General features: G+C 39.4%; 2 protein-coding genes across 42 annotated transcripts in view; one reads left to right on the top strand and one right to left on the bottom strand.

Moving 5' to 3' along the window:
• Nucleotides 1–32: 32 nt before the first annotated feature.
• LOC310742083 (ceramide kinase) lies at nt 33–8,732 on the bottom strand. Of its 2 annotated transcripts, XM_083570704.1 has the most exons (13): nt 8,219–8,732; nt 6,876–6,971; nt 6,653–6,790; nt 5,942–6,070; nt 5,535–5,598; nt 5,141–5,286; nt 4,409–4,483; nt 3,963–4,115; nt 3,569–3,674; nt 2,562–2,665; nt 1,312–1,508; nt 655–989; nt 33–215 (listed from the first exon to the last, which is right to left on the bottom strand). In XM_083570704.1, exons 1-13 carry the CDS (start codon nt 8,343–8,345, stop codon nt 104–106), a joined length of 1,782 nt encoding a protein of 593 aa, XP_083426830.1. In that variant the 5' UTR covers nt 8,346–8,732; the 3' UTR covers nt 33–103. The 2 variants fall into 2 exon arrangements, with proteins under 2 accessions (XP_083426830.1, XP_083426831.1); XM_083570705.1 differs by lacking the exon at nt 5,942–6,070 and having other exon boundaries at nt 8,219–8,730.
• A 4,974-nt stretch (nt 8,733–13,706) lies between these two features.
• The window catches only part of hspg2 (heparan sulfate proteoglycan 2), a 95,835-nt gene continuing 95,128 nt past the window's right edge, over nt 13,707–14,413 (top strand). For 32 of the 40 annotated variants that reach the window (XM_083570678.1, XM_083570674.1, XM_083570667.1 and 29 more), the window contains exon 1: nt 13,716–14,155. In XM_083570678.1, the coding sequence (XP_083426804.1) occupies nt 14,084–14,155 (72 nt within the window). In that variant the 5' untranslated portion in view covers nt 13,716–14,083. Of the gene's footprint in view, nt 14,156–14,413 lie in introns of all 40 variants that reach the window. The other 8 variants (XM_083570681.1, XM_083570671.1, XM_083570680.1 and 5 more) reach the window with 1 other exon arrangement.

The raw sequence follows: 14,413 nt of genomic DNA, 5'->3' as shown, positions 1-14,413 counted from the left end.
AAATAAAACATGAAATGCAAACCATCTGCTTATTTTTTTTTTTGCAATATTTTAATGTTTAACTTAAATATATTTTATTTTCTGATCTACCATTTAGTGGTTATTAGCTATGTGAAAAACATCGCCCTCTGCAGTTCCTGTTTCCCTCGTATTTCCGGGAGCTTGGGTCCTCCTCGACGCCCCGGGCAAACAAACGCACCAGCTGACCATGTACTCTGAATCGTGGGGAAAAGAAAAGCAGCCACGGTTTAACTGGAGTTTGAAATATTTACTAATGTTCTTGGACCTCAGATCCATGTGTAAGGAGATGCCCTACTAAGACTTTAACGTCTCTCTCCCACTAGAGGATTAGACTGCTTGTTACTCCATGTCCTTATAAACAATTAGAATGCATTTATTGATTATTGAGACTAAGTCGCTCTGGATAACAGCATCTACCGCACGCCGTACGTGTAAAAGGCTTTACATGCCAAATTCTCAAATGATGAACTTCATGTGTCAGGACATAGGCAGCATATCAAGCTCAATATTTATAATGCCTCAATAAATTAATTACTGTTTAGATTTTAGGAAAACAGCATATTATTTTGGAAGGGTCTCATTAAGCCAGTATGTTTTATAGGTTATTTTTCAAGGGGCTGGCGGACGACTTACCTGCATGAGATTTCAGCGTACGGCAAAATCTCTCCATCACAGTTCCATACCGACGTAGCAGATCGCTTACTAGAGCAAAGCCCGCACAAATAATCACTCTTGTTCCTGCTTTTCTCCTTCATCCCTTGTTCCCTTTGGTTTCCTGCAAGGTGTTGCTTGGAACCGAAGCTGTTCGACTCCATGTCGCTGTTACACAGAGTCTCGGGGTCCTCCAGGATACCAGGGCTGTTATTTTGGCTTTCGTTTGGCTGGTCTTCAGCGTCATCCTCTTCACCGGGAAGAAAGGAAAAGCGCACTGCCTTGACGCGGTGGACCTCGACGAAGGGCAGGTCAAACTGAAACCACAGAGATGGAGAGTCAGTTACTATTCACATGTTCTTGGTGGATTCATTTTCTAAATAATATTGTGCGTGTATTTTTATTTTTTAAAACCAAACTTAATTGATTGCGCAGGATAAAACCACTAATCATTTATAGGATCCACAATTTCCTTTTTTTATATTAAAATAAACTTATTTGTTGTCCCCTGAATGTTCCATCTTAAGCCTTTAGGAATTACACAAGGAAATCATAAGCAAACTTATTCCAAAAATACAAGTCAGAAATTAGCTTAAAAAAAAAAAAAAAAACCTAAGAAATGTATGCAGCCATCCTCACCTGATCCTGTGTGGTGGTGTGCCTGTGCAGGTATGTGAGGAAGCCTAGGGGGTTAGTGTTCCTTACTAGGATGAGGTCCCCTGTCCCATCAGCCAGGTGGGCAGAGGGCGAGAGACCTTTGGGGCTCCGTGGGCATGAGCTAGACATGCAGGTAAGGGACACGCACCTGAACCTGCCCTCAACACTTAACCAGTTATCTGAGGACAATGAGAACACAGCCCTGGGTCAGGTACCTTCAAAATCAAGTCGAAACACTGGATCCGACTGAAGGTTGCTACTATTTGTATATATATGAAGGGGTTTGCAAGAATTACAATTTTGAGGTCACTTAAATCACTGTAAACCTTTATAAAACTGGATTACATTATGAACGCTATAGGTTATAGTCACTGGGACATTTCGCATATTTCCAGGCCCACCTGGTATCTTGAGGTACTACAAATCAAATTCTAGTTCTTCTGACTGATCATCTTTATCCCATGATTCCAGGATGACCACGACCCCAACCACTGGGAACACAGTATGTGAATTTTATGCAATTGCCTACTCCGACACAAGAACCCAACCAGACTTATGGGAGATTTTGTAGCATTTTGTTTATCTCTGATACATCATTAAAACAGCTACTGAGGAAATATGTTTTGGAAAACCAGTATGTGTCATGAATTGCATGAAGTTGCAGAATAAACCCACTTTTAAGTTGACTTTACCAACATCGTATCTAGAGACCTTTTTCTCCAAAGGTAAGGACTGGAAATGATCACCAGTCGAATATTCACTTAGCTTCTCACAATAATCGTAATATCCCGGATCACTAACTTTAAAGAGCATATTCATCTGCATAAATTCAGAACAAGAAATTTTTCATCAAAGTTAAAGTGGGTTTTTACTCTTCATCTTTACTTTCTATCTGGATTCCTCATGTTTAAATCATTGACTAAAGATAAAAGCCCTTATAACAATGATATTGACTGTTCAATAATCTTGATTAGTCATCTGCAGCAGCTCGGACTGTAGTATAGTATACAGTGCTGGCTGTAAAGCTGTGGTTTGTCTTAAATGTGCTCTAATATGCTACCATTTGTTTAATTTACATCCCAGTTCAATGTTTTTCAGTATGCAGTGGAAAGATGCCCAAGAAATGGTGACTTTAGTATGTATCTCATGACCTTGGTTCAGTTTTTTTCCACCTTTGTCATTTTGTGATCGAGTTTGGACGCTTGCGAGTGTTTCTGAATGACGTGTCTTACCCTCGGACTCAATGCTGTACTGGCTAAGTTGCCTGCTGTACAAAGAGCTGCAGCTCTCTGAGCGAGGGAACAGTCTTTCTGTGCTCTCTGAACATACTCTGCACCTACACACACACACACACACACACAGTTACATTTTAAAGGTAGATGTACAGGTGTAACAGGTTGCCACAAAAATAAGGATATGTAGATTGAGCAATAGATGCTCTGCCAAGCAGGACAATTATTATAAATAAGATGACAACCAAGCATGTGTGTACATTTCGGTTTCTGTTCACAAACCTGTCTAATCTTATTGAGGCTTACTTCAGCCAGTAGCTCTCATTCATTGACCGTTTTAGTGGTTTCCTCAGGGATCACATTACCAGAGTACCTGGGAGTCATGGACACAGCTCCAACAAATAGCAACGGCTTGCAGGTAGCTTTAAGGTGCTCAGGCTGTTAGTGGTGTACTGATAAGAAATAAACTAGAACAAGGTGGTCTTTTAGCTTCCTGTGCTTTGTACATTTTAATAGTATCTCTAATGGATGCGCATGTCTTGGCCCATCTTACACAATAGTTAAAAAAAAAAAAAAAAGAGTTTCCACAGCTTCATAGCATAATCCTTTTTTTTTTTTTTTTTTTAAAGTTTTTCCTTAGTTCTTTCGCTAAATGGGTACACGTCTCTCGTACAGGATACATCACGTGTATTATGAGATTTTATTCTGGCCTCTTTTACATGAAAGGGACGGTGATTTGAGAGATTTTAGCTGATGTATATAAACTCTTAATCAGCACTTAAGGGTTCCCTTAAAAGTTATGACCCCAAACATTCTGCATGCATGGAAAATATATTCCATATGAGTTCCAAATACAAAGCAATGACATGCAAATGATTATACTTCCTGGTTCTGATTGGCCAGAGATCTTCCTCTAACTTATTTTATTGAAGCTCGCAGAAAGTGTGACAAAATGCAGGCAGTTGACTAATTGTATATTTATTTTGACTTCAAAACCCTGCCTTTACCCTGAGAGGCAGCGACTGTTGTCTCTGGGGCTGGTGATCTGGGAGTCTGCAGGTAGATACTGCACTATTCCCTGATAGCTCCTGTTGCACAGGTACACTAAAAAACCTAAACAGAGAGGACACACAGGGACGGTGAGAGCAGAAGAACTTTTTTTTTTTTTACTTCTTCATTAAAATGTCCTTTGGTACTGAATGTGTTTGTTTGCCTCATGGAGAGAAAGTGCACCAGGTCACTCCATAAAGACATGCAAACTGTTTAAATGTGTATAGAATTTATATTTACAGCGACACACACACACAAAAAACAAAACAAGCTTCAACAAGTGTAATTACATAGTGACATAGAAAGCAACAATAAACAGACATCTGAAGTCTACATACAATAGAAAAGTACCAGAGTAATCGTATCGGAGCGGTCCCATCCAGCGGTGCCTCTCACTTTCAACCAACACGTCACCATAAAAACCGTAGCCCACCAGTGAGACGGAGTAACGCACCAGTGTGGAGCAATGATGGACAGAACACACGTCCAGAGGTTGAGAGTCTCCTGGGAAAGGGGAATAGAAAACAAAATTAATGTTCATCAGGACACTCCTGCTTATCAGAACAAACTTTTTTTTTTTATTGACAGTGCAAACACCATGATACACAAGTGATACTGTACTGCTGTGACGTATAATAAACGTTTTCCCATAATAATTAAATAATAAAAGATTAAATAATGTGGCTTATTTAAAAAGAGGCATTACATAAGATTTTAACTGGTAAAACTGTTACATCGTCCATGTGTATAAAAAAAAAAAAGCACCTTTTTAAGTGGCACATTGTGAAAATTCTTACCAATAATGATGTGCAGCGCTGATGTAACCGGGTCATTCACGCCTACTGTAGCAAAGCAAACGCAATCTGTGGAGCCTGTGGAGAGACGCATAAGAAATATGAAAGAAAAAAACTCTACACTACAGTTCAATTTTTAATACTGTAATACTGAATTAACACTCCACAAAAGCAGCACTGACAATAGAGGGAGGAAAAATCACCGGTTTATATTACTGTACTCGTTCTAATGCGGTTTCGTATAACCGCACACACAGCAACTTTTATGGGAAATGTTCTACTTTTGTTTTGGTTTTTTGTTGTTGTTGTTCCCCCCCCCAGTATAAGCACGTTTAGTCAGAGTTAAGCCTGTAGCTTTATGTTTTCTATGGGAAAGGTGTAGTGTTGCAAAAGCCAATGCCACTTGATTTACTTAGATCCATGTGTGAATATTGGGATAGGTTGTGGGAACCTTGCTCTGATGTCTAGAAATTGGTTTCGGTAATCATTTGGGTGAGTTTTCCGACTGTTCAATGCTTGTAAAGCAACCGGTTCATTTCATGGATGTTCCAGAACATAAAATACAAGGATAAAATGTGTAACAAAAGAGATTGTTAACGCTCGTACAAGAGAATTAACATTTTAAAGTGGTAATTTTATTGAAAAGTGTTGATTTTTGAGCATTACACAGCTTCACATTCTCATTGAATCATTTCGTTTTCCCCCGCAGTCTTTTCGGCACAGTTCATTACAAACCTGCCGGAATGATGCCGATGTGAAGGTCACATGGCTGCAGCATCACAGACTGGTCATGTTCTGAAACACCTGCCTCCTGCTGGGTTCGTCCGATCACGCCGTGCAACAGCTCGCTGAACATTCCATCTCCACCAACACAAATCACACTATACGGAAAGGAAGAAAAATGAACAATGTCTGCTGAAGCATGAAGCACGAAATCATGCAGCTGAAGCATGAAATTATAGTTAATGCCGCACTACAGGTATCGTTAAGAGGGTTTAATCGCAGAGTAATGATATACACGGGCCCCATGGTTACCTGCTCAGTGTTTTCAAAATGCTTTTCCTGGAAAAATAGATGATTGTTACGGCGTAATTTCACGAGGCACGGTACGATATGGTGTGTGACTTACCCATCGAACCCAGTCAGATCTTTCTTCAGGATGTGGTCTCTCGCCTGATTGGCTCGTTCGGTCACTATAAGAAAAGGTGATTTTGATAGGCAGGTATTCAAAGCTTGACTTAGAAGATGAAAACCGTGAAGTAACCCCCTCCCTCCATTGCCACTTCTGATTCAATTGCACTTGGCGTGGATATCTTTTTACTAAACAAGAAAGCAATACCCGTCGGTTGAGCCTGGGTTTCTAGCGTAATTCACTCGGCTTAATAATTGATCCGGCTTTCTCCCCCTTTCTCTTTTCATTCGGCTATAGTTCCTTCCTGCTTCTTGATAAAGACCCACAGAGTGTCACTCGAGAGCCCCGGGTCAGTGAGACTCAATAACAACCAAGACACTGGAGCGGTGTTGCATGCGGCTTACCCACAACATGAGAGCTGATGCCAGCCAGCTCAAATAGAGGAGCCACTGAGGAGTGATAGATCTGCTTCGCTTTTTTCTTCCCTCCATAGGGGTTAATGAACACCAACAACCTGCAAGGGCGAGAGGGACCTGGTAGAGACAGATCGGACGGAAAACAGAGGTGTACACGTGACTTTGGCATGCATAATGACATGTACATTTTTTTTTATATATATCTTTGAAAATACGGTGCCACTTTTTTGCCATCGCAAAAATCTGATTACTTCCTGGAAAACCAACGCATTTATCAGAGGGACACTCGAGTGGAATTGTGGGATGGTCATTTAAATTTGTCCTGCCACATTTGCGATTAACAGGAGCCGAACCTATTTATATATAACTTGGCACTTTCCTCATTAATTTATTATTCAATAGTTTAGAGATGCAACATTACCAATACTGGTATCACGTATCAGTCCAATACTGTACTTGATTACTCGCATGTAAAAACACCTGTTGATACCAATATCCAAAACCAGGTAATGCTATGTAACTCAAGTCTACACTGTCACTAATTACTTTTTGCCACAAAGACAGCGATCTGGGCACATTTCTAGATAAATACTAGCAAGCGAAGCAAAGCGAATTGCAAACTATGAAACCATGGCTTCTTACTAAAATCTGTATATCAGCCATAAACAACATTTTTGAGTACTGAGCTGCTCGACTCACAGTGGGTTTTGAGTGCGATTCGAAGTTGTGTCACCCACTGGTCCCTGAGGTCACGGCTGAGGCAACAGAACTGGGATCTGCCCAGGCTCCACAGCGGCCCCTTCCCACCGCTGGTGTTACTGCGCTTCACATAGAACACTAGGGCAAAGACAAGTGACAAATAGTTATGTGATCTATTTGAGGGCAGGTCAGTGGACGAACTGGTCACTAAGCTGGATCTTACGTGTGAAGTCTCGGTCAGTGTCCTTCGTTTTCTTCTGGGGATGGATCTCAACCTGACCCTCCATTACTGCAACCACTTTGGAGACGGGCACTGAAACTGAGACACAAACGCATACCTGATAGATGATACAGAGTCAAGGGTTGATTTCTGGCCTCTATAGTCAGCATCACCACAACCCAATAATTTATTTGAATAAACAGTTGTGATCTTTGTGGAAATTTAGTTTGTGCCAATTTGTTTCATTTGAAATGAAATGTATTGATTAGCAGGAAAAACCACTGTTGAACAAAATTTTTATATTCAACATATCTGACATGACTACAACTAGGGACGAAGGCAAAACGAGTAAATCTAGATAGTGTAATTAATACCAACACACCTTTTTTAAGTCACTGTGGGTAGTGTAAGACCATAAACCCCACCTCCATATATTATAATATACACATTTATATATAAACTCAAAACCTTTACAAAAAGTTATTTTTTTCTAAAATTACCTTCATAATTAAAAATGTTCTGCATTACATATAAAAAAAATTCTACAATTAATTTACTTATATAATTTAGTTAATCATCATTATTATAACTCAGTGCAGCATTACTGTATCTCTGAAGGTTGTAAGTAAAGCTAATATGCATGATCCAAATTGTTTAAATATCTTTGATAATCATAATGTTATTCATGTCACATCACCAATCACCTTATCGTTCAATGCATCTCAAAAGGGATCTTATTTTAAACTTTGGCACGGTATGATACTTCTATGTTTACTATGCATTCCTGTTGAGATGATCATTACCAATGGCCTGAATTCCATGCAATGGAAAAAAACATACAATGGCAAATCTGAACACACAGTACATAAGTAATATCAGAGCTGGACAAATCAGTTGCCTGGAGATCTGGAGCAATCAAAGAGTGTTTCTGGCTATTTATGATATTTATATGGTCCTTAATGTAACAAATGATTTGTTGCAATACAAAAAACTTTACTTGGCATGCATTTTTAAACAAACACACATACCATAAAAGGTGCATAAATATGAAAGAGGGAGGGATCATAATATCCACTGTGGAATCTCTTCAGAAACCGAAGCATGTACCCAGTCATTTTAAATTGAAACCATAACACCGATTGCGCAATGGCATCACGTGACAACGTCAAGGTGAAAAAAAAAGCGTGCACAATCAATGCAACGAGTGCGCGCGCGCGGTAATTAGGTTAGAAAGGTGTAAAACAAAAGGTTGGTGACCACGTGCCAAAATGCGTGCACTTTAATAAATAAATGAGCTGGACAGACGTGCCAAGTGGGGGAAAAAAAGACGTGTGTGAGAGACTTACTGGTGTTTTTGTCCCGGTTCTTCTTGTCCAGCTCGGTCCAGCTAAAGCGCCATCCGCTGAGCAGCGCGCGGTGCCGCTTGTTCCCGAGCCACACACTCGACTCCAATTTCACCGAGTCCGCCTCCATCACCTTAACCACCTAAACAAACCCTCTAAAATCTTCTAAAACCCTCAACCTGAAATCACTTTATACACCTACTGCACGTCTGCGTTTTCGCTTTCAATCGGGACATTTTCTTTTACCGCCGTGCGCGCGCTCACTCGCGGCTCATTCCCGTCCTCGCGCGTCGGTTTGATAATAAACACCTGTGCTGTGAAAAAGAGGGGGAAAAAAGGGACCCATGTGACCAAATAAAAACTTCGGATACCACAGAATTACCTGCTTGCTGTCTTTTTAAAAGTTTCTACACAAAATAAAATCGGTGTTTCCGGCCACTTTTGTTCCTCTAATAGCACACCTGAATGACAAACTCTTAAAAGACGCGTCTGAGGTTTCCAGTCTTCACACACCTGTTCCAATTATCATACCGCATTCCGATTGGCTAATACTTTGCATAAACATGAGCTTAAGGGGTGAGAGGCGTGGCTAATTACCTACAGTTCCTTACTAAACAATTCGCAAGTGATCTACTGTTCTTACATACTATTCAGTAAGTTAGTATACAGGCCAGGAAGCAAACTCACTTACACTTAATTTTAAGTGTTAAAACCTGCAAAAATCAAATAATATATTTGTTTAATGAATCAGTAATTCATTTATTTAAATGTAAATCACGTGATTTGGACAGTAGATATAAAATGTGAAGTCTCTTTTCTCTTACTGAAGAGAAGGGTCACATTGTTGTGTTTTCAGTGTAAACACACTCAGGTATACCGGATTGACAAGAAGGCTGCTTTGTGGTGTGTAGGTGCACCGTCAGGTCCATGAGACAGACCGCCTTCTCCTTAAATAAACTTGGTAAAACCAGATTTTCTCGAACATCTTGTCGCTGTAGGCCTTCGTTTTCTTACTTGCACCAAGGTTTCTTACTTGTTTACATGTAGGAATTAAAAAAAAAGAAAGAAATCGGTTTAAAAAATGTAGGACTTCCAAAGAAAAACCCGGTTCTCTTTCTGGACATTTGATCATTGATGCTTTCTTAAACAACTTCTGGTTCCCAACATAAGTCCCTCACTGTTGTGTAAGAGCTGTGTAACACTGAATCACAGGTGATGTTGTTCAGATTGGTGGTGTTACACAAATGCCATCATTTGGCTCTGGGTGAAAAAGTAAAATCAAGAATTGAGTAAAAAAAAAGAAGCATCTGAGAGGAGTAAAGTTTTCCTGCTTCACAGCCTTCAAAACCAACGAATTCATGCAATATCATGAGTCAGCTTTTTATTTTATTTTGGTTTGCATAAAAATGTTTCTTTTAACCAAAAATACTCAACAAATATACATATTTATTTGTCATCTTCTTCTTCTTCTTCTTTCAGCTTCTCCCAATAGGGGTCGCCACAGCAGATCATCCGTCTCCACAACCCCCTCTCCTCTACATCTGCCTCTGTCACACCAACTACCTGCATGTCTTCCCTCACCACATCCATAAACCTCCTCTTTGGTCTTCCTCTTTTCCTCCTTACTGGTGGCTCCATTCTCCTACCGATATACCCCATGTCCCTCTTCTGCACATGTCCAAACCATCTCAATCACACCTCCCTCACCTTGTCTCCAAAACGTCCTACATGCGCTGTCCCTCTAATAAACTTATTTCTAATCCTGTCCATCGTCGTCACTCCCAATGAAAACCTCAACATCTTCAGCTCTGCTACCTCCAGCTCCACCTCCTGTCTTTTACTCAATGCCACTGTCTCTAAACCATACAACATCCCAGGTCTCACCACAGTCCTATAAACTTTCCCTTTCACTCTCACAGATACCCTTCTATCACAAATTACTCCTGCTATCACTCTTCTCCACCCACATATTTATTTGTCATGTTGTGGAAAAACACCACAGGACATGTTCACATTCTTTTCCCAAAGAATAATTGGTTTAACTGATCCATTTTGTGCCCATTGAAGTCTCAGAATCCTGTTTTTGAACAGGAAACTATTGTTCTTTGATCTCTGTAATAAAAAAAGATTTTCCCACACACAAAATTGCTGCTCACTTGATGTAATTTTGTTTCTCATGTCATTCAGAGTGAATTTGGAGAAAATCCAAGGAAAGCCAGCCTGTCTGGCACCAACAATTCTGCAACAGTTCCAACTTTTTCTCACTGTTCTGATGTTTGATATGAAAATTCACTGTAGCTTTGGACCTGCATTTGTATTATCTGATGCATCTAAATCAGTGGTCTCAAGTTAAGTAAGCGACTTGGCATTTTTTCTTGGCTGTTGGTTCCTTAATATTTGAGGTTAGGTTCTCTGCTGCAGCAACTCTCAGGATAGAGTGATGGTGGGCATCTGGGAGATGACTTTTGTGCGTGCTTTTGTTCAAAGAAATATTTCTCACACAGTTTATGTACTTACAAACATGCAGAGCATTTGAGCAGCCTGTAAATGATTGTCTGACTGGAAAATATCATGTACATAAGAGGTTGTTTATACAAACATAAATATTGTTTTCATTTTAAAAAATTAGAATTATTTATATATTATATAGAAATACAATATATATATTATAAATATTATTAAATAAACATTAAATATACATAAAAATTTTCTAAGCGTGTCAATCCATCCATCCATCCATCCATCCATCCATCCATCCATCTATTCATCCATCTATTTATCCATCCATCCATCCATCCATCCATCCAGGAAAAACTATTCCAACCTGCTGCACTAACACGTTTGTCCACATGAGGTCACTGTTATCGCATTAACCAAAACGTTTAGAGGCCCGATTAGCTGAACATTCTTCTGATCAACATCTGGAATTCTTTATCTGCGGCGGTAAAATAAACCAGACGTAACTTTTGTATTTCCACTGCACTTTAGTTTTACTTGGAACTACTTAAATAAAAGTTGTCCAGAGGTGTGTGTGTGTGTGTGTGTGTGTGTGTGTGTGTGTGTGTGTGTGTGTGTGTGTGTGTGTGAGAGAGAGAGAGAGAGAGAGAGAGAGAGAGAGAGAGAGCGAGCTCTAGTGAAGATTTATAACTTTATCAACGTGTCAATTAGTAGATTGGTTTTATATCACTGAGTTCATACAGATTTATATCAATACAAACATAAGATAATGCTAATCGTGATAATTATCATCATATTCCAAAAATCTCCAATAGCTTCAGGGGGAAAACTGTGATCATTTACGATCTTTACAATGATTTTAACATTCTATCTTTTGAAAGTCACTCGTATATTATCATCCAGATAGAGTAACCAATGAACTCTATTTACTTAAGCACTCAAATGCTCCAATAATCATTTAACGGTGGCATTTTTAACCTGGTTCTCAGTCCTGGTCTATTGCCGAGCCCCATATAAAGATTGCAATATGGAGTAGGCAGTACATCTACCAGAATTTTTGGGAGGTCAAAAAACCAGGCATGGATGAGCAAAAACAAAAACATGTCTGCATTGAACCATGTGATAGAACAGAAAGTCTATGAGGAAGAAGAAAATAGACAAGTTTTCCAAAAGGTCTAACTCGAACCTGAAGGTTTCTCTAAAGTCTCTGAGGGACATGATTAAAAAGTACATCATCCGTATAAGGTCATTTTTGGCCTTCAGATTAATTGCTGATAATAAATGTTTGTGCAACAGCACCACCAACAGGCAGTGTGTTATACGGTCAAGGTGTAATGAATGTGATGGTGGTCAGCAGTTACATTTTCATTATTTTCTTCCTAAAATGGAGGAGAAGCTGAAATTAAAACTAGTCAAAGATCTACAGAGCGAGATGACATGTGATGACTGGTCTCTGCCTAGTTATTATCTCTTTCCTACTTGGAGATGTTCAGGGAGCTAAATGAAAAGCAGCTGCTCTTACACACGCACACACACACACACACACACACACACACACACACACACACACACACACACACACACACACACACACACACACACACACACACGTTGAAAAGGCCTAATCGTGTACTAGTTTTTAAAAGCTGACTATAAAAGTATATTCAGTATGTTGGCACAGCAGGTAGTTACACCTACAGCTGTCAGATCAATCTTGAACTTGGAATACTCTTCGTTTTGCATGTTTCTGCCATATCCCTGTGGGTTCCCTCAGGGTTTTACAGCTTCTTTTCGGCTCTGGAAAGGATGGAAATATGTGAACTGGCAACACTAGATAACCTATAGGTCTTAATGAGGATGCTGACTGTTTGCCTGCATGCACTGATAAAGCAGTGTTTTATCCAGGGTGTGTTCCCAGATCCTCTGCAACCTTGAGCATGAACTGGATACTATAAATGAATGGATAGATGGATGGATGGAATGATGGACGATTGGGTACATGTATAAATTAATCAATGGATAGATATTTCTCACTTTCCATTATTTCAGGGGTTGGCAAAATAAATTAGAAAAAAAAAAATTCTAATGTGCTTAAAAAATCCAGATGTGCTTACCTTATAAGTAAAAAAAAACCTAAAGGAATTTTCCTTGTACCTTCTTTCCAGTCTAGTGGGAAGTGTTGTGTTGTGCATTGGCCATGCTCTTGCTGCAAATATCATGTACACCATGAAATGAAATACCCCAATGATCAGACAGGAACCATAGATTATCCCTGTCCATCAGATTACCAAGAGAGGTGTTAAATTGATTTTATGCCCCGCTGTCGTTGTAATTGTTGTTATGGGCTGTGTCTCCAATCAAAAAATTCTTAAAGCTCAAAAACCTGTATAATGTTAAGGCTCAACATAAGGCTACGATTTAAGACATTAATCTCATTTTTCGTGCATGTTTACTGATAAACTCTGCAACTGCAGTGACCCTCAGTTTGAAAAGCCCCTGATTGGTGTAGTTACTACAGTATGTACTGTTAATGAACAGCAGATGGCGCTAAAAGAATAAACTCAGGACTACCCATACTCATGGTAATACATTATTTCTGTATTTAGATCATGCTTTTCCAAGAAAAATATTAACCATAATGGATAATTTTAATATGTAATACAAAACAGTATTTTTTTTTTCTACAAAGCATCAATTAGAAGATTTGATATATATATATATATATATATATATATATATATATATATATATATATATATTATATATATATAATTTTTTTTTTTTTTTTTTTTTTTTTTTTTTACAAATATCACGCTTTAATTGATCAAATGATATTTGAAGACTTTTGCTTATTCTTTTGGTAAATGTTTATACTTAATTAAAATGTACAGACTGTACGTTAGTTTAAAAGGGCTGACATTATTTGGCAACCTTTCCTGTAGACGTAGGTGGAGTTTGCATGGTTTTTTTTTTTTTTTTTTTTTTTTTGCTCCATCTTTTTTTTTTTTTTTTTTTTTTTTTTTTTTTTTTTTTTGGATACATCAGACAGAACCGGACTTTGGAGAGGGGACATCTTTTCCGGTCCGCAGAATAAAACAGAAAGCAGGGGAAAAAAGAGAAAACCTTGAAACGGATATAACAATCTTGACCAGATTTGGGAGCAGTACTCTTCGCGCGCGCGCACACACACACACACACACACACATGTACGCGCGCGCGCACTCAGACACACACACACACACACACATGTACGCGCGCGCGCACTCAGACACACACTCGCACACGCACGGTTGAGTGTGTTAAGGAGACACACCACCGCTTTTCTTCTCAAGTGACTCCAAAAAACTTTGGCGGCTTGTGTTTGAGAGATTGAGATTTTCTCAGTTTCCCAGGAGGACGGCCTTGGAGAAGATGGGCACGCGAACAGGAGTGCGAAAGTTTTCTGTTCTGCTCATCTTGGTGCTCGGGTCTCATCTCATCGAGGTAAGTGCATTTATTCTGCCGTGACTTGGTGGGCTGCTTTCATTCACACACACTCCCGAGTGCACACGTGATCACTCCGCACTAGGTGACCACACAAGTCCTTATTTCTACAAAGTGCATGCACAGAACAATTGCATGACCCCTTGAGGTACCTTGTTCCTGGGGGTTACTCTTGGAACCCTAGTGTCCTTTGATGCACGTGCACAAATGCAGGATGTCTCCTTGTATGGTACCACCTTGATAAGACCCATCAGGTTC

This window comes from Silurus aristotelis (assembly GCF_946808225.1).
Source record: "Silurus aristotelis genome assembly, chromosome: 19".
NCBI lineage: Eukaryota > Metazoa > Chordata > Actinopteri > Siluriformes > Siluridae > Silurus > Silurus aristotelis.
Note: the sequence above shows the minus strand (reverse complement) of the source record. Positions and strands in the feature narration are given on the sequence as shown.

Excerpts from the sequence above, each read along its gene's own strand:
- LOC310742083 (XM_083570704.1), bottom strand. The coding sequence starts at position 8,345 with ATGGAGGCGGACTCGGTGAAATTGGAGTCGAGTGTGTGGCTCGGGAAC. Across the intron at positions 5,599-5,941 it reads CATCAGCTCTCATGTTGTGG|TGACCGAACGAGCCAATCAG; the intron begins GTAAGCCGCATG and ends CTTTTCTTATAG. Across the intron at positions 4,116-4,408 it reads AGCGCTGCACATCATTATTG|GAGACTCTCAACCTCTGGAC; the intron begins GTAAGAATTTTC and ends CCCCTTTCCCAG.